This window comes from Ovis aries, chromosome 13 (assembly GCF_016772045.2).
Source record: "Ovis aries strain OAR_USU_Benz2616 breed Rambouillet chromosome 13, ARS-UI_Ramb_v3.0, whole genome shotgun sequence".
Taxonomy (NCBI): Eukaryota; Metazoa; Chordata; class Mammalia; order Artiodactyla; family Bovidae; genus Ovis; species Ovis aries.
Genome location: NC_056066.1, coordinates 12,324,873 through 12,347,597, shown reverse-complemented (window position 1 = coordinate 12,347,597; position 22,725 = coordinate 12,324,873). Strand labels below are relative to the sequence as shown.

Sequence of the window (22,725 nt, the reverse complement as noted above, 5' to 3'; positions counted from 1 at the left end):
TTTAGTCCGACTGCATTAGGGTGAGTGAATTCATCCCATCCTCTTTGTGATGTCTATAAAACTCTTTTTCCTCAGTGCAACTTTATGCGGGGTGACTCAGCCCAGCTTTCTGACTCTGCTTCGGAACACCGGGGTTTTCTTCTCTAATCCACATCTCCTTTTGCAGTTTCTTGGACCACTTTTGGTCGGTGTATGGCTAGCCATCTGGTAGAGACGGAGACCACCAGCCCATTTCACACAGGCCGCTGCACAGTCAGAAGACGGTCACAACTCCGAGTCTCCGGTGGCCTGGACTGGATTCAGCTCACTGACCCAGAGGTGAAAGGCTCTGTATTCCATTACTAATCCCCCGAGCTCTTCGGCCCCCTGAAAGTGATTCTTTGGTTTTATTATTGCAAAGGCCATTTATAAAATCATGAACTGGATTTAGGAAAGCAACCATGAAATAGCAAAAGACAACGAACTGATTGAAATTCCTTCAGTGTCCTGTGGGCTGAGGTCTCTCAGACAGCGGGACTGGGGGAAAGTTCTATATCGGCACTGCGTTCTGATTTCAGTGGCGTGACCAGCTCACTTAGATGTGGCAAGGTCAGATCCACTGACCATGCCTTGAGGAACTAAATCCCAAGTAAAGAAAATGGAAAAGCAAACTATGAAATAGCCAATAATCCTTTATTTTGCACTTCCCCACCCTCATTCCTCTCCAAAAAGCACTAATGGGGTAGATTCTGTGCATGTGAAAATATTGTATAAAGTATTTAGGATGATCTCAAATTAATAGAACAAAACCACGTATCTCAACATAGATGCTTTCTTTGTAGGCATAGAAAAATGTTGGCTTCTAGAACAAGGAGGGCAATGAAATACTGTACTTGAGAGGGTGACACTGATCTGCAATTTAACATTCATGGCAGAAAACCTCATTTCTCTAACCACATAGTATGTTTTAAAATATGATTAATTCATACACTAATATCAATTTACTTGGCATTTTAAAAAAATCACAATTTCTATTAATATATTTGTATTAGGTTCAAAGCCCATATTCTAGCATTCAAGATATCCATTACACTGGCCCAAGTTGGGATTATTTCAAAATCAAGTAAAAGTCCGTATTCCAAAGTTGCTAAAATATGCTAATAAAATTAAATTTGATGTTTTACATTAAAAATAAAATATTTGGTTTCTCTCTCAGACATCTATTAACATATAATAAATAGTGGGCAGTATAGTAATATAATAAAGTTTTGTGATACCCTGAAATTTGATGAGTTTTCTTTAAAAAAAATTGCATAATATACTTCATTTCAGCCTTAAACCACAATATCAATGAACAGATTTGCAGAAATAAAACAATATAAACACAAAATGCTACAGTATTTTTTTTTTTTTTTTTTACTTTCGGGGAATCTACATGTCCTTTGAAACAAAAGGAAGTCAAAGAAATTTACAGAAATAGAAGAGATAACAAAACAATTTCAAATCACAAGCCATAGACTTAAATTGCCTTGTTTTCCTTCCAACTGCTCAGGTCCTCCCCCCAGTGTTCTGCGAGGGTTCAGTTCAAGGTAGGTAACTTTGAACTTACGTATGGCTCTTTTTTTTCCAGCCTTCTTTGCTTATGTACAGCAGTAATTACAGATGTGGCTGAAACTGCAGCGCGTTTCACAGAAAGCCAGAATTAAACACGATAAAAATTTTTTTAAAAATAACTACTTCATAAATATTTATTATTTACATTAGGGGAGATCTCCTGGTGTGCAGAGTTTTCATACAAGCTGATGAGATGGGTAAGCCATGAGAAGACCACCAGCAGTTTGGAGGAAAGGGCAAAGCTGGGGGACGACAGAGAGAGAGGACAGGTGAGAGAGTCAACAAAATCAAATTGTAAAAGAGCCAACAGGACATGATAGAAACCTTTTTCTTAAAAAATATAAGGTATTTCACAAAAAGCCTGAACATTTTACATGTTAGTACTAAAAACGAGGGGTGGGGTGGGGGAAGCTTCATATATTTTTCATCACAAAAATATTTACTGACACTCCCCCTGGAGTTTTCTTTCATGTGATTACGATTATCTGACTACAGAGGGGAGGAGGCTGGAGACACATACAGCCGACCCACGTCACCCTCGGGCACGGTCAGGGCGGGCCACACGCCATCTTCTCAGCTAACACCTTACGGAAAAGGCCCTGGAGAGAATTGAGGAAAATCGAAAGGAAAGATTATAGTCTTTATTAATAATACTTGTCACTGGTAATAGGAAACGGAGGCGAGGCCTCCCCCCCGCCCCGTGCATAAGAGTCTTTCTCCGGGGGCGACCACGTGGCCCTCGGCCGGGGGCCCTCGCAGAGCCCCCGGGGGTGGGGGGCACGTGTCCTGTCCTCAGTCTGGCCGGGCGCAGGGTCCGGGGCCATGCGGTGGGCGTGGGCACCCCCGCTCCAGGCATCAGTGCGCCCGGTGCTTCCGCTTCTTGTGCTTTTTATCCTTCTTCCTGTTGGAGCACTTGGGGCAGAACCACTGCATCTCTTCCGGGGGCGCGGCCATGATCCCCACGCAGGGCCTACACGGGAACCAAGCAAAAGGCGCTTCAGACAAACAGGCTTCAGCGACACACATCTTCTCATCCTACGTTTTTCAGGAATTTCACATCATTCAATAACCTGTTAGGTTTATGGCTTCGATCCCTGGGTTGGGAAGATCCCCTGGAAGAGGGAAAGGCTACCCGCTCCAGTATTCTGGCCTGGAGAATTCCACGGACAGTGTAGTCCATGGGGTCACAAAGAGTCGGACACAACTGAGTGACTTTCACTTTCAAGGTGCATTTACCGGACACCCAAGTCACCAGCTCTGGCAGACAGACGCTGCTGCACTCCTGCTGGGCGTGTGGGAGATCACCTTACACGAGCCCCTTCCCCAGGCCCTGCTGGAGACATTAATTAGCTCATTCATCCTTTCAGCCAGAAACAGTCTAATTCTTCTGAGCCACGGCTTTGTTTTTATCTCAGAGACATTGTATAGCATGTGACTAAGTGGATGCCTATCTTTTCATATCTGATATTTTCAAGATAACACAGCGAGGCGGTATGCATGCGTCCTGATGCTGCGCCTTCAGTTTGGGGAGGGCGCTGAGGAGCCGGGGAAGCCACTCAAGCTGCCCCTGTACTCCTGCACTTTATGGCAGTGTTTACGGGGTCCCTCAGTGTTTCTGCAGCTGCTACAGAAAATGACTGACAAGAAAGGGAAGGGAACCAACCCCTTGACTCTCCTTTTCCCTTTCTAAAGAATACGTGTGCTAAGAGACACACTGAATTTAGGCTGAAGAGCCACAGTCTAAAGACTAATTTTTGCAAACAATACGAACGCCATTCTCTTGGCACAGGGATTCTGCTCCAGACGCTCTTCCCGGGAGACAGCTGCCCTGGGAGAAGAGCCTGCACGGGCCGGGGCCACGCGTGTGCTGAGCCTCTCCTCCCTCCCCCCGTCCCGCAGGGGACTCACCAGTGGTACCAGTCGTCACAGTCGTCACAGCCGATCATGGGGCTCCCATCGTCGGGCTTGTTGCAGCCGGGACAGATCCAGATCTGGTTTCCCCACTCGTCTCGGATCTGGGGTGGGGGTGGGGGTGGGGGAAACCAGAGAGGCATTGAGAAAAAAGAAATCCCCAAAAGGGCATTATAAGGATTGCCTACACCCTGTGGAGCTAACAGACTGACAGACTAAAGGAGCAGACAGAAAAACCTAGGAGCTAACAATTCATTAGAGCTGTGATCATGGTCCTCACTATCCTGGCACCATATGGGAAAAAAAATGCTACTAACAGTTCAATGATAAGACCTTTCTTCTACTTTTTTTTTTTTTGCCACGTTGCATGGCTTGCAAAATCTTAGTTCCCTGACCAGGGATTGAACCTGGGCCCTGGCAATGGAAGTGCCGAGTCCTAATCACTAGGCCATCAGGGAACTTCCAAGACATTTCTAATGGCTATTTTAAACTGTCTTTTGAAAGTCATAAAAACAAAACATTTGATAATCATTTCTGTGAGCCATGTGACCTAGTCACCTTTATCTAAAAAAATACTGAAACACAGGTTCTGAATGACTACTAATGCCTGATACTTCTGAAAGCTACCTAGCTCAACTCTGTGTTGTTCCCTCCATTGCATTCACAGGTCTGGAATTAATAAATGCGACCTATGTGCATATATCGCCTTATTACTTATTAGCCAAACCCTCCTCCTGAACTGGCTGATAAGATCAAGGATATAAAAGAGTTGTTACTAAGTAACTTTCCATTCCCTTTATGACATTTTCAGCAAAGTACAATCAACTAAAGGGCAAATGAAATAAGGGACGCAGGAGGCCAAAGAGCCACACGTTTTCATGTTATTTTGCAACAAACACGCTGTGCTCTGGACTTGACTTAGCAGTTCCAAATAAGAAGCATTCCCAACTGAACCACCTCCTCAAATTCCACATGAACAAGACCAATCTGGAAGAGACAATTCCATGACAGGCTTTCAAAGCCAGCAATAACTAAGAGTTAATTTTTTAAAGTTTTGCTGATCACACAGCATATAATTTCATCCAGTTGATTTTGAAAGCTGTAGTCTCTCCTGGTACGTTCAGATACAACACTGACTGGATGTGCAGAAGAAAAACAGTTTTTTGTGTTTGTGTGATGGGTGTATGGGGGGCAGAGACGGTTCATTCTAACTCACGGAATTCTAACTATTTTAAGGTCTGCCATTCTGGGAAGTCTCTGCAAGAGCAGACAAGGCTGTAAAGGTTTCCTGAACAACTCTGTAGGCAGCCACATCCCTGACCCGGGCCTAGTCTCCAGTTTCAAGCAGAGAGACCACCAGTCGGCCTGTGCCAGCTGTCTGGGGTGAAGGCCAGCCCAGTACCCTGTGCCCTGAAGCTGCCATGCATGCCCTGTCCTGCTGCTGATTCTTGAAATTAGGAGGCCGTGACCCTGCGACCTGAGAAATCTGCTACAGCGCCCAGCCCCTCTCGGTTTACTAGGCTCTTCGAAAACACCTGACTTGGTTTCATCCTCCTAAAACAATGCTTGGGTAGGTCAGAAACGGGGAGACTGGAGCTGAAGGAATGTCAGTGCCAGTTCCAGTGCCATAATAGATTGGGCAGCAACGAAATCGGCCTGTGTCCTTCCTTCGAATCACAGTTTGTCCTCTGCCTACAAAGTGTCTCTGAGGGGGCAGAGGCTTTTCGTCTACGCTGTTTATGCAAGTCTGATCTATCTCCAGGGAGTTGACTCAAAAATCCACTGGAGAATCAAGATTTTAGAGCTAGAACACACCACAGGGATCACCTAGCGTAACAATCCCTGGTTACAGCTAAAGAAATGGAGGTCGAGGAGATCGAGCATAAAGTCCTCCCCGATTTACCCATCTTGGGGTGACGTGGCCTCAATTAAACACCTGTGGCAACTGGTCCTTGAATGCACTGATTTAATGACCACAGATGTCTGTACCATGTCTTCCATTGTTGTCTTGAATTGCCAATTTAATATTTTCTCATTAATATTTCATGTCTTTATATCCTCTCTGAAGACTTCTGACACTTTCTTCTTATCCTCTGTATCATGATAGTGCCTCAAACACTTAATGATTCATTGAAATTTCCTTTCAAAATGCCCGTATTTACGTATAGAAACGTAATACTTGCACGATTTTTAATGACAACGGCAGGAGTCCGAGCTTGTCGCCTCCCAGGCACATCTATTCTGAAAGATTCGTGCCACCACCAGGCGGACACACCTCAGGCTACATGCTTGGTGGTCTCACAGTGTCGGCTCCCTGAGGACCGCCACGTGCCTGAAATCTTTTTGTCATGTGCTTGTGTGAAACACCACGTAGCCCAAAGAGCTGATTTATTACTCAACTGAATGCAGGGCTTGAGCTAGACCTGATAGTACCGAGTAGGAGGAAACATGAGAAAACGGTCTCATGACAACCGTGTGAATGCATCTGTCAAGGTGAGTTTTTCCACCTGAAGACAGGCTGGGACTCAGCAAGTTCTGTGGTTGACAGGTTCATTTCCGTTCATTCTGCCGGCCCTGATATGTTCTGGGCCTCAGCCAGTGAGATACTATAATCAGTGCTCCTGCTCAGAAAGAGCGGCTGGCCCATGAGATGTGTGCACGCCATGCTAATTATTCTCTGAAGTGAATCACTGCTTAATCAAGAAAGTCAGTGAGGAGTCTGTCTGTCACTATTCACCTCTATATTTATACACACATTGTGCTGTATATATGTTTATGTGTGTGTGTGTGTGTGTATATATAGTTATATTCCAAAACAATGACGAATAACAAAAGCAATGCTCTGACATTATTTATGGAGACTATGCAAACATCCTAACACAATACTTTCAGCCAAAGGCTTGAAAATGCAATGAACATCCCTTTCCAGTCATGAACAATTGCTTCTGAAATTCAATGATGGTACATCTGACACTGTTTTAATTGGAAACATTTTCATGAGCAAAGAGTGAGCTCTTAAGTGACTTTCTCTTAAATACTCCCCAAAACAGAAAGCAGCTCACCACGTAAGTGCTGACTGTCTCTGTGACCACACTACGGACGGGGGCTTTGGAGCTGGCGGCTCCCGAAGCAGCAGGCGCTGGGTCGGGCATCCCGGCGAGGGGCGTGCTGGCCGGGGCCAGGAGGGGCAAAGGCACCGGGGCAGGGGTGACGTGCATGGGGGCCGGGGCAGGGGCTGGGGCAGGTGGCGGCGTCTTGGGTCTGTTCAGAGAAGGCGCCGGCTTAGCCTCGGGGGCTGGGACCACTTTGCTGATGACACTGTAAACAAAAGAGAGAAAAGAAAAAATCAAAACACACAGTTGAGTCAAGCCAGGTAGCTACAAACACAATGGCACGATCACTCGGTTCTTCTAGTAGCGAAAGGCTTCTCGGAGAGTGCAGAGAAAGACAGAGCGCAGGCTGCAAGGCTCTTGCCCAAGCTACTTCTCCACAATCAGGGCAGGGAAGACAGGCTGGGCAGCGGGAAACAGGCAGGGGCTCCAGCTTCTTTCCATGGTCAGAGCTGCCCGCTGCTCGGTTTCTGCATCAACACTGCCTTCTTCATACAACTCATGCCGGGGAAGAACTAGACTCAGGACCAGGAGGTCCAAGGTCAAACCCTATGTCTTCCACAGGCTGGGGTGTGACCTTACGCAAGTCACTTAAAAGCACTAGTCGCTGAGCACCTCTAAGCAGTCAGGTGTTATCCTAGGTACTTCCCACACATTACCCCATTCAGTCCTCAGGGCAACTTCAAAGAAGCTGCAGTGACCCTTGTTTTATAGACAAGGAAACAGGAGTAGAGAGAGAAAGGAGTCTGGGTAAATGAGTGGCAGGCTTTGAACTGAGGCCTGCCCATTTGGTCCTCAAACTATTTCTTCTTTTTTTTTTTTTTATACAAAGTTCCTTTATTTGGCAGGGGGCAGTATATATCATTTCAAGTATAGAGAAAATGTATTTATTTCTGGTCTCTCTCCTTCTCTCCTCCAGAAGGGTCCACTGTCCCCCAGCTAGCAGGTGTTTCCATATTTCTGTTCTTTGAATTTTTTCTGCAGATACCCATAAACAGTGCATCCCACTGCTGTTTTAGGCATTTTGAGTATATAAACAATTCACATTCTATTTATCGTTGGTAACAAGCTTTCCTCACGTAGTTTTTTGTAACTGAGATCTAACCAACAGGTAACCTCGTGTAAGTCTGACTGCACAATTCACATTCTATTTATCGTTGGTAACAAGCTTTCCTCACGTAGTTTTTTGTAACTGAGATCTAACCAACAGGTAACCTCGTGTAAGTCTGACTGCACAATGCGTCGGTTTGACACATTCGTATATTCCAATCTGATTACTGCCGTGGCTCAGCTAATACCTTTAACACGTCATGTCATGTAATTATCATTTCTTTTTTTCTGAAGAGGACAGTTTGGATCTAGTGTCTCCCTTACCTTCAAGGCTTGTGAATGGTACCCATGAAAATGGTTTAGCATTAGCAGTGAAGCCAATGGATGTAAACAGACTGCTGATCAGTTTATGGGGCAATACCTGAGGTCTCAAAATACCTACCAGAACAAATCTGCTTATTTTCCAATTTAGAGAAATGGCACTTTCATGAAAATAACTAATAAAGATAATCCTTCCAAATGCCTATTCCAATTCAATTGAATTACTCTAGTTCAATTAATTACTCCTTTAAATATGGTACATATTGAGATATACATATATATTTACATATATATTTCTCATTCAAATTTTCTGAGTAGCAAAAGTAAAAACACTAAAGTGGGTACTCAGTGTTGATGACACAAAATATGTACTAATTTTTTGCTTCCAGGAGATCAGACTGGAGTTCAGTTCAGGCGCTCAGTCGTGTCTAGCTCTTTGCGGCCCCAAGAACTGCAGCACGCTAGGCCTCCTATCCATCACCAAATCCCAGAATTTACTCAAACTCATGTCCACTGAGTCAGTGATGCCATCCAACCATCTCATCCTCTGTCATCCCCTTCTGTCTTTCCCAGCATCAGGGTCTTTTCAAATGAGTCAGTTCTTCGCATCAGGTGGCCAAAGTATTGGTATTTCAGCTTCAGCATCAGTCCTTCCAATGAATATTCAGGACTGATTTCCTTTAGGATGGATTGGTTGGATCACCTTGCAGTCCAAAGGACTCTCAAGAGTATTCTCTAACACCACAGTTCAAAAGCATCAATTCTTCACCACTCAGCTTTCTTTATAGTCCAACTCTCACATCCATGCATGATTACTGGAAAAACCATAGCTTTGAGTAGATAGACCTTTGTTGGCAAAGTAACGTCTCTGCTTTTGACTATGCTATCTAGGTTGGTCATAACCTTTCTTCCAAGGAGCAAGCATCTTTTAATTTCATGGTTGCAGTCACCATCTGCAGTGATTTTACAGCCCAAGAAAATTAAGTCTCTCACTTTTTCCACAGTTTCTCTATCTATTTGCCATGAAGTGTTGGGACCTGATGCTATGATCTTAGTTTTCTGAATGTTGAGCTGAGTTTTAAGCCAACTTTTTCACTCTCCTCTTTCACTTTCATCAAGCTTTTTAGTTCCTCTTCACTTTCTGCCATAAGGGTGGTGTCATCTGCATATCTGAGGTTATTGATATTTCTCCCAGCAACCTTGATTCCAGCTTGTACTTCACCCAGCCCAGCGTTTCTCATGATGTACTCTGCATATAAGTTAAATAAGCAGGGTGACAATATACAGCCTTGATGTATTCCTTTCCCTATTTGAAACCAGTCTGTTGTTTCATGTCCAGTTCTAACTGTTGCTTCCTGACCTGCATACAGACTGGTGTTATGCAGGCTCTAAAGGGACCTGCCTTTCCCAACTCTTTTGAAATCCACAAGAAAACTGATGAGAATTTGAAAGCTATTGTTGATTCCAGCTGCTCTGTTACTTTTGAGGTAACTGGAGGCAGAGTTTTAAGAACACTTTTTTATTATCACTTTAATTTTGAACATTATCGAAAAAATAGATAACGGTATCACATAATTTCTCCTCAGTTGTAACACAAATTGCCATCATCCCTCAATCTAATCTGATCATCATAAAAATAATTTTGGGTTCCCCCTGGTTTTCACCACCAATCTTTGTTGTTTCCTACTTTCGGACATTGCCTTCTGTTCTCCCCACCCCGGAACTCTACCAGGGGGAGTTTAAAGATCCTCACCAGTCAGCAATTGTGCGCAAATACTGTGAGGCCGGCCATCAGAATCATCAAAGGCCAATGGCAGGCTACTCACCGCTCGAAGTTCACAAGTTCCCTCACGATGGCTCATTTACTCGCCCTTAGAAGCCAAGAGCCATTTTTAAATGGCAACAAAATGACGCCATCGGTAAAATCTACTTGTAAGTGCCTCCGTGAATTTTGCATCAATTTTTCAACAGGGAAGTTGTTTGATGTTTTGGAGAAAACTCAGTTTGATAAAGCTGCTGCTGCTGCTGCTGCTGCTGCTAAGTCGCTTCAGTCGTGTCTGACTCCGTGCGACCCCATAGACGGCAGCCCACCAGGCTCCCCCGTCCCTGGCATTCTAACTTGCTTTTCTTCTTCATATTTAAACCTCTGATCAATCTCAGCAATTCTGTGCATCTTTTGAGACACACATGAAACAGATTCCCATGCACTGTAAACTACCCCCCCTTATCAAAAGGAGGCCCCTGAGCTTTCACTATGTATTACTGTGGTTGTCGTACTAGCATTGTTGCATCAGTGGTCATAAGACATCACAGTTTTGCATTCTTACTTTTCTTTTAAAAGTCCCAGAGATACTAGGCCCGAGAGTGGTAGGCTGCCTCCAGCAGCCCCTCCCGCCCTGGGGTAGTCTCCTCACAGCCTGGGTGGGCTCTGACTTGGACAGCTGCTAACAGGCTATTGTGAAATAACTACATGTGACGTCCAGCTAGGTCATGAGAGACACTGCGGCGCCTGTCTTGCTCTCTTTCGGATCAAGAGCTCTGGGGAAGCCAGAGGCTAAGTCATGACGATGCTGAATCTGCCTTAGGAAGAGGCCCACATGACTGGTCAGTGGGGCCTCCTGCCCACAGCCACGTGTGAGCCCACAGGCCATTCTCCAGCCCGGGGGAGGCCTTCCAGTGACCGAGGCCCAGGGCAGTGGCTTGATGGAGACTGGAGTCAAAACCACCCCCAATTCCTGATCCACGGGAAACTGGGAAGTAATACAGGTTTGTGGCTTTAGCTGTTAAGTTTTGGGGTCATTAGTTATGTGGAAATAGAAAATTAATATACCAAGTATTTAATTAGTATTTAATTCATCTCAATTAGAAACAAAAATAAATACCTAGAATTTAGGAGAAATTATATTTGAGAGCGTCAGGACTTAAAACAATGAACTGTAACACAGTCATTTCCATATTTCACATGTGATCAAAAGGAACAAATACCCAAACACAATTATGAGAATTGGTGTTATGTTGATTCTTCAAATCAGTCATTATCCTTCTTCTTCTTGATCCTTGCAGCTCAAATCTGAGTGTTCATATAATTAGCACATAACTGCAAATGGAGTTAATGCCTCAAGCTCATGGCTTGCCTCTTGAATATTTACATCATCTTATCTTGTCATAGCCCAAGTACATACCAAGTGGCAAACATTTTATCTTTTAATTCAGGCATGACCTATTTGAAAAATGAAACAGATTGCATGAAGTAATTAGAGGAAAATATAGCCACTGTAGAGTGTTCCTTTCCAAAGGAGATCCCCAAGTGATTAGACTTCTATTGTCAGATGTTCAAAATCTGTAAAATGGCCTAGAAGGACAAAAGTGCTTAGATAAATAAAAATGTATATTTCTTCACAGCATTTTCAGAAAGATAGACAAAAAGATAATTTAAAAAAGAAACAAAAATGGTAAAGTGTAAAGCCATGAGGATAAAAGCGGAGGGACAGGATGGAGAGCAAGACTTCTCTGAATACATCTTATTATACAGTCTCGACTTTGGAGGCAAGGAAATGTCTTACATATCCAGAAATTTTAAGTTATAAAACTGCCTACAAGTAAAAAATAAACAGAAAAGAATGAACCTCAATGTATATCTTGTTGGTGACACAACCAGCCACAGACACACACACACATACACAGTGACTTCAGGTGACTTCAGGAGGACAGCACTTGAGACTCTCCTCAAATTCAGCTCCACCCAAGTCTTTTCTGATCCTTCTGGGCTGGAAGTAATCAACTTGAACATCTGGATCAGCTGAGATGTATCTCTTACAGACTTTCACACTTTCTACCTTCTGCTAGCATTGTTTATATCTATGTTCCTGAGAGAAGACACAACATCTGATCCAAATTTACCGCTTGCACAAGTGTATTTCTGACAGTTTTACTATGTATATAATCAAAATTAGTATTTTTCAAATGCAAAATAATTTTTAAAACATGAAAGACCATGAAGCTGGTTTCCAGGACAAAGGTCAGGGTTCTTTTGGGGAAAAAAAAAAAATTCCCCACAGTCAGAACTTGTAAAAGATTTTGTGATGTTAGAAAAGCTTCTGCTTCTCTCCAGCAAAGAAAGGGTGTCTTCAATAAGAAAAAGCCAAACCAAATGAAACTGAACGGTTGGGACTGATGAAACCTCACTTTTAATACTTTCTGGGCCAGGAGTCTACAGAGGAGGATAAAATGCTCATACATGAAAGCATGCAAGTGAACTATAAAAGATGAGCAAGCATCATTCATCCGTTCATTCATTCCCTGTAGGGTTAAATAACATTCCAGTTACATGAAAACACGGAAAGCAGGAAGACGATACTCACTGAACTAGAAAAATGAACAAGGTTGGGATTAAGATCTGCGTCTCACTGTAGCGTTGTAATATTCAGTTATGACTGAGGTTGTGCTTGGAAAGCCCAACGATACTACTTTAAAATATATAAAAATTTGATAATAGCTGTTGTGTCTTTATCCAAAATGATCATGCTTTACATGAACTTTTACCTTCCTCTGTAAATAGCATGAAAAAAAAGTATTTATAGCCTGTGCTACACATGTAGATGTATGTTGTTGCTGTTGCTGTTTAGTCACTAAGTCATGTCTCTTTTGTGACTCCATGGACTGTAGCCCACCAGGCTCCTCTGTCCATGGGACTATCCCAGTAAGAATACTGGAGTGGGTTGCCATTTCCTCCTCCAGGGGATCATCTTGACCCAGGGATCAAACCTGGATCTCTTGCTTGGCAGGCAGAGTCTTTACCCCGAGCCAGCAGGGAAGCCCAGAGAGATAAATACACACACACACACACACACACACACACACACACACACACACACACACACACACATATATATATATACTTCCACCTTTGTGGGCTAAAGAAGCAGAAATAACTGATTAAAATTCTAAGCACATGTTTGAAATGCCTCTCTGGTCCTCCCACTTGGGCTTTCTAGCAGGTACCTGGGCTTTCTAGCAGGTACCTGGGCAGACTAGGCCGCATCTTGGGGAGAAATCTGAGCTAGAAGGAAAGATTTGGGAATCATCACCGCCTAACTTTGAAAAGAACAAAAAAAGAAAATTTAGGGAAAAAGAACAGAGTGGTGGATCAAGGGCAAGAAGAGAAAGTGATCAAAGAAAAACAGAAGCAATGATGGAGAAAGAGAGCATCCTATCAAGAGAAACAAGGATGAGAGGTTTTCAAAAAGGCTTGGGGGGAAGAAGGTATTGGAAGAACAGGAAGGATGAAGTCTCAGGGCTGCGGCATTGTCTCAGGATGCATTTAATCATCTTAATGAGAAGCTTCAGGAAAGTTTCCAGAGCAGAAACCAGGATGTGGTGAGTTGAGGAATAAAATGGGGGGTGGGGGGCGGAATTGGAAGAAAGTCCATATAAGGAATACACTTTGAAAAGTGAAAATGAGAAGAGGCGTCTACGTGACCTTTCCCTCACCTGGAGGGGAGGCTGGTGGGCGTGTGTGTGTGAGGGTCAGGATGGTAGAACCCAAGGGAAGACTGGAGAAGGGAAGAGAAGATACAGATGGGAGGAGGTAACAAAGGAGGTGGGGTGGGGGTGGGGGGGGGCGGCGAAAGGCAGGGCCAGGAAAGGTGGGGATGGAGAAGGAATGATGGGTCCTGAAGGTCAGGAGGGATGCTGGGCCCCTTCCTGGACCAGGCTGAAGGACAAGCTGTGAGGACAGATGCAGCTCTGGAACCCAGAAGAGTGAATCCAAACAGGGGTGATACGGCCAGTCAGTCCCCGCAGCGACAAGTCCCTGAACCCAACCTGTGTGGGTTCTCCGTCACAGAGGTCGGGCTGGGACGTGAGTGTTCATCTCACAAGGAGGCTGGGCCGGGGACAGAGAGGAAGAAACATCACACTGTGCCTCTAAAGTCCCTGCGGAAATATTTTAATATTGAAGTGAAAGTGTTAGCCGCTCAGTCGTGTCCGACTCTTTGCAACTCCACGACTGTAGCCTGCCAGGATCCTCTGTCCATGGGATTCTCCAGGCAAGAATTGTAGAGTGGGTTGCCATTCCCTTCTCCAGGGGGATTTTCCCAACCCAGGGATCAAACCCAGATCAAAACTCTTCTGCATAGCAGGCAGATTTTTTTACCATCGAGCCAGCCCTATAAAATGATACGAAGGATAGGATGCGAAGGATTTAAATGATCTGTGTTGTTGTCAGTAATAAAAAGAATGTTCTCATTAGGAGGTCTACACTCTCTTTAAACACTAGAAGTGCAAGTAGTTTGATCTTTAGGGGAAATTATAGGTAAGACAGTATCCAAAAGGTTACCATGATATAGCTAAATTACCTCTGCCTGTCACAGGTTAAAGAACATTTAAATTCTGGAAGTTCACATCAGCTTTTTCTAGATAACAAATCTTAAGTACCTTCCTATATTCACTCAATTAGTGATCCTGGGCCTTGATAACACAGCAGAGAGGAACTTTCCAACTATCATTCAAATCATATCTAAAAAGGTGGTCATAAATATTTTAAAACCTAAGTGAACTAAATAAGACCTAGACCCATTAAGGATAAGATCTTTTACAACAAATTAAATAAAACAATTTATTGAAGTCTGGACGCAAGATAAGCTAGATTTACTAGCTGACCTTTTATTCATTTAAAGAACAAAATTAGCTCTAATTGCATTAGAATGGAATCCAGTAAATTTTCCCCAGTCTTCTAATGTGGCATCCGTGTAAGGACTGCTGTAATTGTTTACAAGTAAGATGGAAATGCTTTGATTATAATCTTTCCACTTGTTTTACTGGGTAGTAAAAACATTTCCCAAAACCTGAAGCCAGTTTTTCTGACAGCATACTATTTTTTTTTTCTCTTGGATACACTGTATCTTTGGCGATAGTCGACAAACTACCATGCATCAAGGGAAGAAATCAAACTTGGGGATTTCATCTAAACTTTAGCTGGGTGAAAAAGAGAGAGTGCTCTAAGAAGGTCAAGATCCTCCCAGTCTGGAAAATATCAGAAAAGGGCTGAAGACCCGAGCAAGAAAAATGTTAACGACCTCCTTCCTCTTGGAATTATAACTGAGATATATGGGTTTAGGTCTGTTGAATTTATCAATATAAGTACAAAAAGTAGCAAGAATAATGGCTACCACCCACAATTTGTGTTCTCATTGTTCAGCGGCTAGGAAATTTCATTTGTCATGGTACCATATTTCACTAGCATTAAAAATAAGTTATTTGCCATAGATTTTAAATACAGTCATTCTTAAGTTTTTTATCCTTATGTATTAATTTTTTGGGGGGTCACTGTTCTTTTAGATAGCTTCTCATACAGGCAAAATACCTATGAATGAAATGTTTCTGTGTCAGCGGCAAGTTAACCATGGCAAAGCAAAGAAAACTATCAACACTTTTCAATCTTTTTTTTTTTTTTTCTTAAATCAAAGCAGACAGTTTTACTGCAAGGGAAACAAATTAAAAATAGAAGAACAAAAGGCTTTCCAAGTCTGACGGGACGATGGTCTGAAATGTTCTTGAACTTTATTTCTAAAGGATCATCTTTTTTTTTTTTTTAAACAACAAGCTCCCTTGCTCTGCCTCTTCAACATGCTTTTATTAAAACATGAACTTGACTGCCTTTCTCTACATAAAAGAAAAGCATATCAATCGTTTCTGCCTGCCCCTCCCCCTTACCCCAGTGGGAGCGCCCTTCTCTGCTTCTGGAACCTACCAGCCCTCTCCAACAGGGCTCCACGCCCTCCCACTGGGGCTGGCTGGCTCCAGGATGGGAGCCAACAAGGGGTGCTGTCAAGCGGGGGCGTTCAGCCTATGAGCACAGAAAGAAGCACGCCGGCCAAGAGCAACCGGGACCATCTCTGCCTCCACACAGAGGCCAGACAGAGAAAAAGAAAGTGAGCAGAGTCTCAATGACACTTTTTGAACCTTGGTCAAAGTCACCTTGCCTAAAGTCAAGTAAACCGCTTTAACCGTGGATTGAGCTAGTTTGATCAGGGTTTCTGTTACTTGAGCCCAGAACCCTGACTAACAGAAAGCAGCAGAGGTGTTTCAGTGGAGAAAGGAGGGCTCTATGAAGCACCTGCACTGTGTGTGCTCCAAGGCTGCACCCTTGGACTAGGGGTTGGTCTAAGAAACAGTCAAAGAAAAAATGCCTTTCATCTGCTGTAAAAGCTGCTATGGAAGACAGCTATTCTGCCATCAGGTTCCTATGGAAATAAAACTTCAAATTTAGCATCTTGAAAAACATCTCTCCTGAGAAACTAAGGGGTACCTTCTTTTTTAAAAAAATGTATCTCACTCTGCCCTTATTGCTAGGAAGTCGTGATCATATCTGAAGTATAAATTTTCTTTTTTCCTCATCTTGTTCTTGGTTTCCTAGTATTTTCCAGTATCTTTACTTTATGTTCTCTAAGTCACTCTTAAATTTATTTAAACTAGAAAAAAGCTACATATGAATAAACAACATATTAAGTGTAGGAAAATATGCAGAAAGTGAAATAAAAATAATTTGCTATTATTTTTCTAAAGAACTTGCCACTAAAATACCACTATACACATTTTACCTATTAAATGTCTTCCAGTTAAATCTGGTTACATAAGAACATAAAATGCTTACCTTCTTTAAAAATATTTTAAATGGTTGTTTTTGTAATTGTGCATAGTTATCCTCTATTTCTGGTTGTACTGTCAAAAAGAGTTAATCAGAAAAGTTTGGATCACAGAAAAGACAGCAAATATCCATACTTAACTTTACATTTTTAAAGGTTAACCATTTATTTTTCAGGATTAATGAGCAAAAAGTTTTAGCTTCCATTATTATGGTATATATAGATAATTTAGAAATTACAACTATTAAGCAGCCTCAGTTCAAGAGGAAGGGGACATATGTTTCTTTGGCTGATTCATGTTAATGTACGGCAGAAACCAACACAATATTGTAAAGCAATTATCCTTTAATTAAAAATAAATAAATTTTTTAAAAAAGAAGCCTCCTCCCAGGCATAAACTAAACCCTATAAACTGCAACAAAAAACCGAATTATTTACAGGAAAAGGAAAGCATCCAATTTTCAGCACCTCTGCTAAGAGAGCTCTGATTAATGAAAGAATTTCCTGAATTGTAAGAAATTTGATAATACTCATGGCTATGGTGACAAAGTGTTAGCAGAAGGAAAACTCTAGTTGCCAGCAGTAAAGTCGTCAATGAAAAATACTTTGGCAAATTGTGTGCATTTTGGGAAAAGGATTAAACTTGTAACAGAGAGTACCTATTGTGTCCTCTCAGTCAAAAGAAAAGTTAGAATTATTAATGGTAATGATATTGTTTTCATGAAAGTGACACAGAACGATTCTGGGTCACTTGACCAAACAGTCTCGGGTATTATCTGGAACAATGACTGAGCATGCCTGGACGTGTGTACGCTAAGCCACTCAGTCGTGTCCGACGCCTTGCGACCCTTTGGACTGCAGCCCACCGGGCTCTTCTGTCCTTGGGATTCTCTAGGCAAGACTACTAGAGTGGGCTGCCGTTTCCTCCTGCAAGGGATCTGCTGACCCAGGGACTGAGCCTGTGTCTCTTCTGTCTTCTGCATTGGTTCTTTACCACCAGCGCCACTTGGGAAGCTGGCTGATGTGTGGAGGGGCCCAACTCATCACCTGTCCCTGGTGAGCTCTCTGAGCCAGGGCAGCAGTGCCCTGAGAGCAGGACCAGCTCCAAGCTTCTCCAGTACAGCAGCCCCACCAACCAGGCCAAATGATACTGCTGGTAGGACAGCCACTCGGCCCGCGCCCCCAAAAGAGCCATAGGACAGACGGAGGAAAGGACAGACCCACCTCCCCGGTGCCAGCGAGAGGAGAGCCTAGAGAGACACAGAGAAGCGTGAGGAGGGGAAGACCGCGTAACCCCCAACGACCGTTACCCTCAAATCTTTACATACGAGGGCCTTTCCTCTTAATACTCTGCCAATACTTTAAGTTGCCTTTTTAAATGAGATGCTCCTTTAATAGAACTTTGCGCTTTATAAACATAACCTCACAGTTAATGCTCCACGTGTCTCTTCTGACAATCCTGTCTAAGCAGTCCCGCCCTTCAGATGCTCCCTCGCTTACACCACTGTGTTCTGTTCATATCCTTCACAGAAATGGCTAAGTGCACGGACACCAAAAGTCAGCCCAATCTTCCTAGGCTTACTGAAAATAAACTGACTCAGTAATGACAAGACTGGAACAGCAAATAACATGGCGACTGTGCTGCCACTTGGCCAGCCCATAGCGCCTCTGATCCCGAGGGACACTCACCGTCCCTTCCAGCACCAAGTCCAGGGGGACCTGAACAGCATCCATCTTGACCTGACCAATCTGATGTTAGGCGCTGCTCCCAGGCCAGCTAAACCTACCTGCTCTCTCGGCATCACGGCAAAGCTTGGCCGTTAGGCCGGACTCAGTCATTCGTCGATTTACTTGAGTGCATTCTTTCTTCCCATTCACACCACCCCTGCAAGCTACAGATGCTGAGTCTGTAACTTCAGGATCAGTATTTTAGTTTCCTCTTCAATACAGACTAAGGGGAACTCTGGGTCCTCATTCCTGGGATACCTGTTAAAGGAATCTGAGGTGTGTGGAGAGTCACCTTGAACTTTAACACAATCAGGAGGTGGCACTGGATCCCCACAGACCCTTTAAACCACACTCGGCAGGAGCGTTCAATCAAGGGGGACAAGGGCCCTCTGTCTGGCTTCCAGGAACAATAACAGAGAAGAGAGGAAACAATCTAACCTCAAAGCACTTTCCTGGATCACGGGTCAGAGGCATCATTTCTTTATATAAGATTTAGAAACTAAATATTGTCCTAGAGATCTTCCAACAAGAGGGTATAATTTAAACCCTGTAAAGTAGTTTTTTTTTTTTCCTATGGTTTCAAAAGACTCTATTCTCTGCCTGATCTTCAGAAATAAACAACTCCTCCCCCTAGACTATTCAAACCCCCCTTTGAGTTCTAGTCTACTCATTAATTCCACTTCAAAAGAGCATCATTACAGCCCCAGGTGAATACAAACTACATAAAGCCATGTTTACATGAATCTACCGTCTCTTTTCCATCATTACTGCCAAGGAATAAGCCATGATCCCTATACTACAACAATAAAAGATTACTTTTAATTTCATATAATTTTCAAGTATCATAAAGTGTTATCCTTTTAATTTCTTTCAGCCGAGTCATAAAAAACACACAGTGGGATGGACTGGCCCATGGCCGTAGCTTGTTGACCACTGATTTAGATTTAAAAGAACAGAAAAACAAAAAGACCCCTCTTTACTGATTATGTTATATTTTATATAAAATCCTATTGCTTATTGCAATGGGGCTTGCATAACTCAATGAAGCTATGAGCCACGCCGTGTAGGGCCACACAAAACAGGTTACAGTGGAGAATTCTGACAAAACGTGGTCCGCTGGAGGAGGGAATGGCAAACTGCTCCAGTATTCTTGCCTTGAAGGTCCCGTGGACAGCATAAAAAGGCAAAAAAATATGACACCGGAAGACGGGAACGCCTTCCCACCAGGTAGGAAGGCATTCAATATGCTATGGGGAAGAGTGGAGGGCAATTACTAATAGCTCCAGAAAGAATGCAGAGGCTGGGCCAAAGCAGAAGCGATGCCCAGTTGTAGATGTGCCTGGTGGTAAAAGTAAAGTCCAATGCTGTAAAGAACAATATTGCAGAGGAACCTGGAATGTTAGGTCCATGAATCAAGGTAAGCTGGATATGGTCAAGCAAGAGATGGCAAGAGTGAACATCCATATCTTAGGAATCTGTGAACTAAAATGGATGAGAATGGGCGAATTTAATTCAGATGACCATTATATCTACTACTGTGGGCAAGAATCCCTTAAAAGAAATGGAGTAGCCCTCATAGTCAATCAAAGAGTCCAAAATACAGTATCTGGGTGCAATTTCAATAGTGACAGAACGATTTTGGTTTGTTTCCAGGGCAAACCATTCAACATAGTAATCCAAGTCTGTGCCCCAACCTCTGATGCTGAAGAACCTCAAGTAGACCGGTTCTCTGAAGACCTACAAGATCTTCTAGAACTAACACCAAAAAAAAAGATGTCCTTTTCATCATAAGGGACTGGAATGCAAGAGTAGGAAGTTAAGAGATAACTGGAATAACAGGCAAGTTTGGCACTGGAGTACAAAATGAAGAAGAGCGAAGGCTAACAATGTTGCCAAGAGAACACCCTGGTCACAGCAAATAACTTCCAACAACACAAGAGACTACTTTACACATGGACATCATCAGATGGTCAATACTGAAAGGAGACTGATCATTCTGCATCAGTAGTCAGTTCAGTTCACTTACTCAGTTGTGTCCGACTCTTTGCAACCCCATGGACTGCAGCACACCAGGCTTCCCCGTCCATCACCAACTCCTGGATTATTTTGCATCTTTGCAGCCAAAGATGGGGAAGCTCTATACAGTTAGCAAAAGTAAGACCTGGGATTGACTGTGGCTCAGATCACGAGCTCCTTATTGCAAAATTCAGGCTTAAATTGAAGAATGCAGGGAAAACCACTAGGCCATTCAGGTATGACCTGAATCAAATCCCTTATGATTATATAGTGGGGGTGACAAATAGATTCAAGAGATTAGATCTGGTAAAGAGAATGCCTATAGAACTATGGACAGAGATTTGTAACACTGTACAGGAAGCAGTGATCAAAACCATCCCAAAGAAAAAGAAATGCAAGAAGGCAAAATGATTGACTGAGGAAGTCTCACAAATAGCTGAGGAAAGAAGAGAAGTGAAAAGCAAGGGAGAAAGGGAAAGAGCTAACCACTGAATACACAGTTCCAGAGAATAGCAAGGAGAGGTAAGAGGCCTTCTTCAATGAACACTGCAAAGAAATAGAGGAAATCAATAAAATGGAAAAGATTAGAGATCTCTTCAAGAAGCAGAAGAGGTTAAGAGGTGGCAAGAATACACAGAAGAACTATACAAAAAATATATCTTAATGACCAGGATAACTAAGATTGTGTGGTCACTCACCTAGAGCCAGACATCCTGGAATGTAAAGTCAAGTGAGCCTTAGGAAGCATTACTACAAACAAAGTTAATGGAGGTATTGGAATTCCAGATGAGCTATTTCAAATCCTAAAAGCTGAAGTTGTTAAGGTGTTGCCCTCAATATGAGAGCAAATTTGGAAAACTCAGCAGTGCTCACAAGCCTGGGAAAGGTCAGTTTTCATTCCAATCCCAAAGAAGGGCAATGCCAAAGAATGTACAAACTACCATATGACTGCACTCACTTCACATGCTAATTTCACATTTCACAAGGTAATGCTCAAAATCCTTCAAGCTATGCCTATGCTTCAGCAGTATGTGAACTGAGACCCTCCAGATGTACAAGCTGGGTTTAGAAAAAGCAGAAGAAGCAACAAAGCAACTGACAAAGAATTAATCTCAAAAATATATATGCAAAAAAAAAAAAAATATATATATATAAGCAGCTCAAGCAGCTCAATACCAGAAAAATAAACAACCCATTCAAAAAATGGGCCAAAGAACTAAACAGACATGTCTCCAAAGAAGACATACAGATGGCTAACAAACACATGAAAAGATGCTCAATATCACTCATTATCAGAGAAATGCAAATCAAAACCATAATGAGGTACCATCTCATGCTGGTCAGAATGGCTGCTATCAAAAAGTCTACAAACAATAAATGCTGGAGAGGGTGCGGAGAAAAGGGAACCCTCTTACACTGCTGATGGGAATGCAAACTAGTACAGCTACTATGGAGAACAGTGTGGAGATTCCTTAAAAAACTGGAAATAGAACTGCCATACGACCCAGCAATCCCCCTGCTGGGCATACACACTGAGGAAACCAGAATTGAAAGAGACACGTGTACCCCAATGTTCATCGCAGCACTGTTTACAATAGCTAATCAAGTGTTCTTGCCTGGAGAATCCCAGGGACGGCAGAGCCTGGTGGGCTGCCGTCTATGGGGTCACACAGAGTCGGACACAACTGAAGTGACTTAGCAGCAGCAGCAGCAGGACATGGAAGCAACCTAGATGTCCATCGGCAGACAAATGGATAAGGAAGCTGTGGTACATATACACAATGGAATATTAACTCAGCTATTAAAAAGAATGCATTTGAATCAGTTCTAATGAGGTGGATGAAACTGGAGCCTATTATACAGAGGGAAGTAAATCAGAAAGAAAAACACCAATACAGTATATTAACACATATATACGGAATTTAGAAAGATGGTAATGATGACGCTATATGCCAGACAGCAAAAGAGACACAGAAATAAAGAACAGACTTTTGGACTCTGTGGGAGAAGGCGACGGTGGGATGATTTGAGAGAATAGCATTGAAATGTGTCTATTATCATATGTGAAATAGATCAACAGTCCAGGTTCGATGCATGAGACAGGGTGCTCAGGGCCGGTGCACTGGGATGACCCTGAGGGATGGGATGGGGAGGGAGGTGGGTTCAGGATGGGGGACACATGTACACCCATGGCTGATTCATGTCAATGTATGGCAAAAACCACTACAGTATTGTAAAGTAATTAGCCTCCAATTAAAATAAATAAATTAATTTAAAAAAGATAAAATCCACCTCCCCCAATTTTTTTATTAGGGTATTCCTGATTTACAATGTTGTGTTATCAATATCAA

General features: G+C 42.9%; 1 protein-coding gene and 1 non-coding gene across 4 annotated transcripts in view; both read right to left on the bottom strand.

Annotated features, from left to right (window-relative positions):
- Nucleotides 1–655: 655 nt before the first annotated feature.
- Nucleotides 656–22,725, bottom strand: part of TAF3 (TATA-box binding protein associated factor 3) — a 119,808-nt gene continuing 97,738 nt past the window's right edge. For all 3 annotated transcript variants that reach the window (XM_004014182.6, XM_042230446.2, XM_012188167.5), the window contains 3 exons: nucleotides 6,567–6,822; nucleotides 3,502–3,608; nucleotides 656–2,563 (listed from right to left, as the gene is read on the bottom strand). In XM_004014182.6, coding sequence (XP_004014231.1) covers nucleotides 2,449–2,563; nucleotides 3,502–3,608; nucleotides 6,567–6,822 — 478 coding nt within the window. In that variant the 3' untranslated portion in view covers nucleotides 656–2,448. The remainder of the gene's footprint in view (nucleotides 2,564–3,501; nucleotides 3,609–6,566; nucleotides 6,823–22,725) is intronic.
- On the bottom strand, nucleotides 3,891–3,962 carry TRNAG-UCC (transfer RNA glycine (anticodon UCC)). The gene has a single exon. It is a non-coding gene; the product is annotated as a tRNA-Gly (tRNA).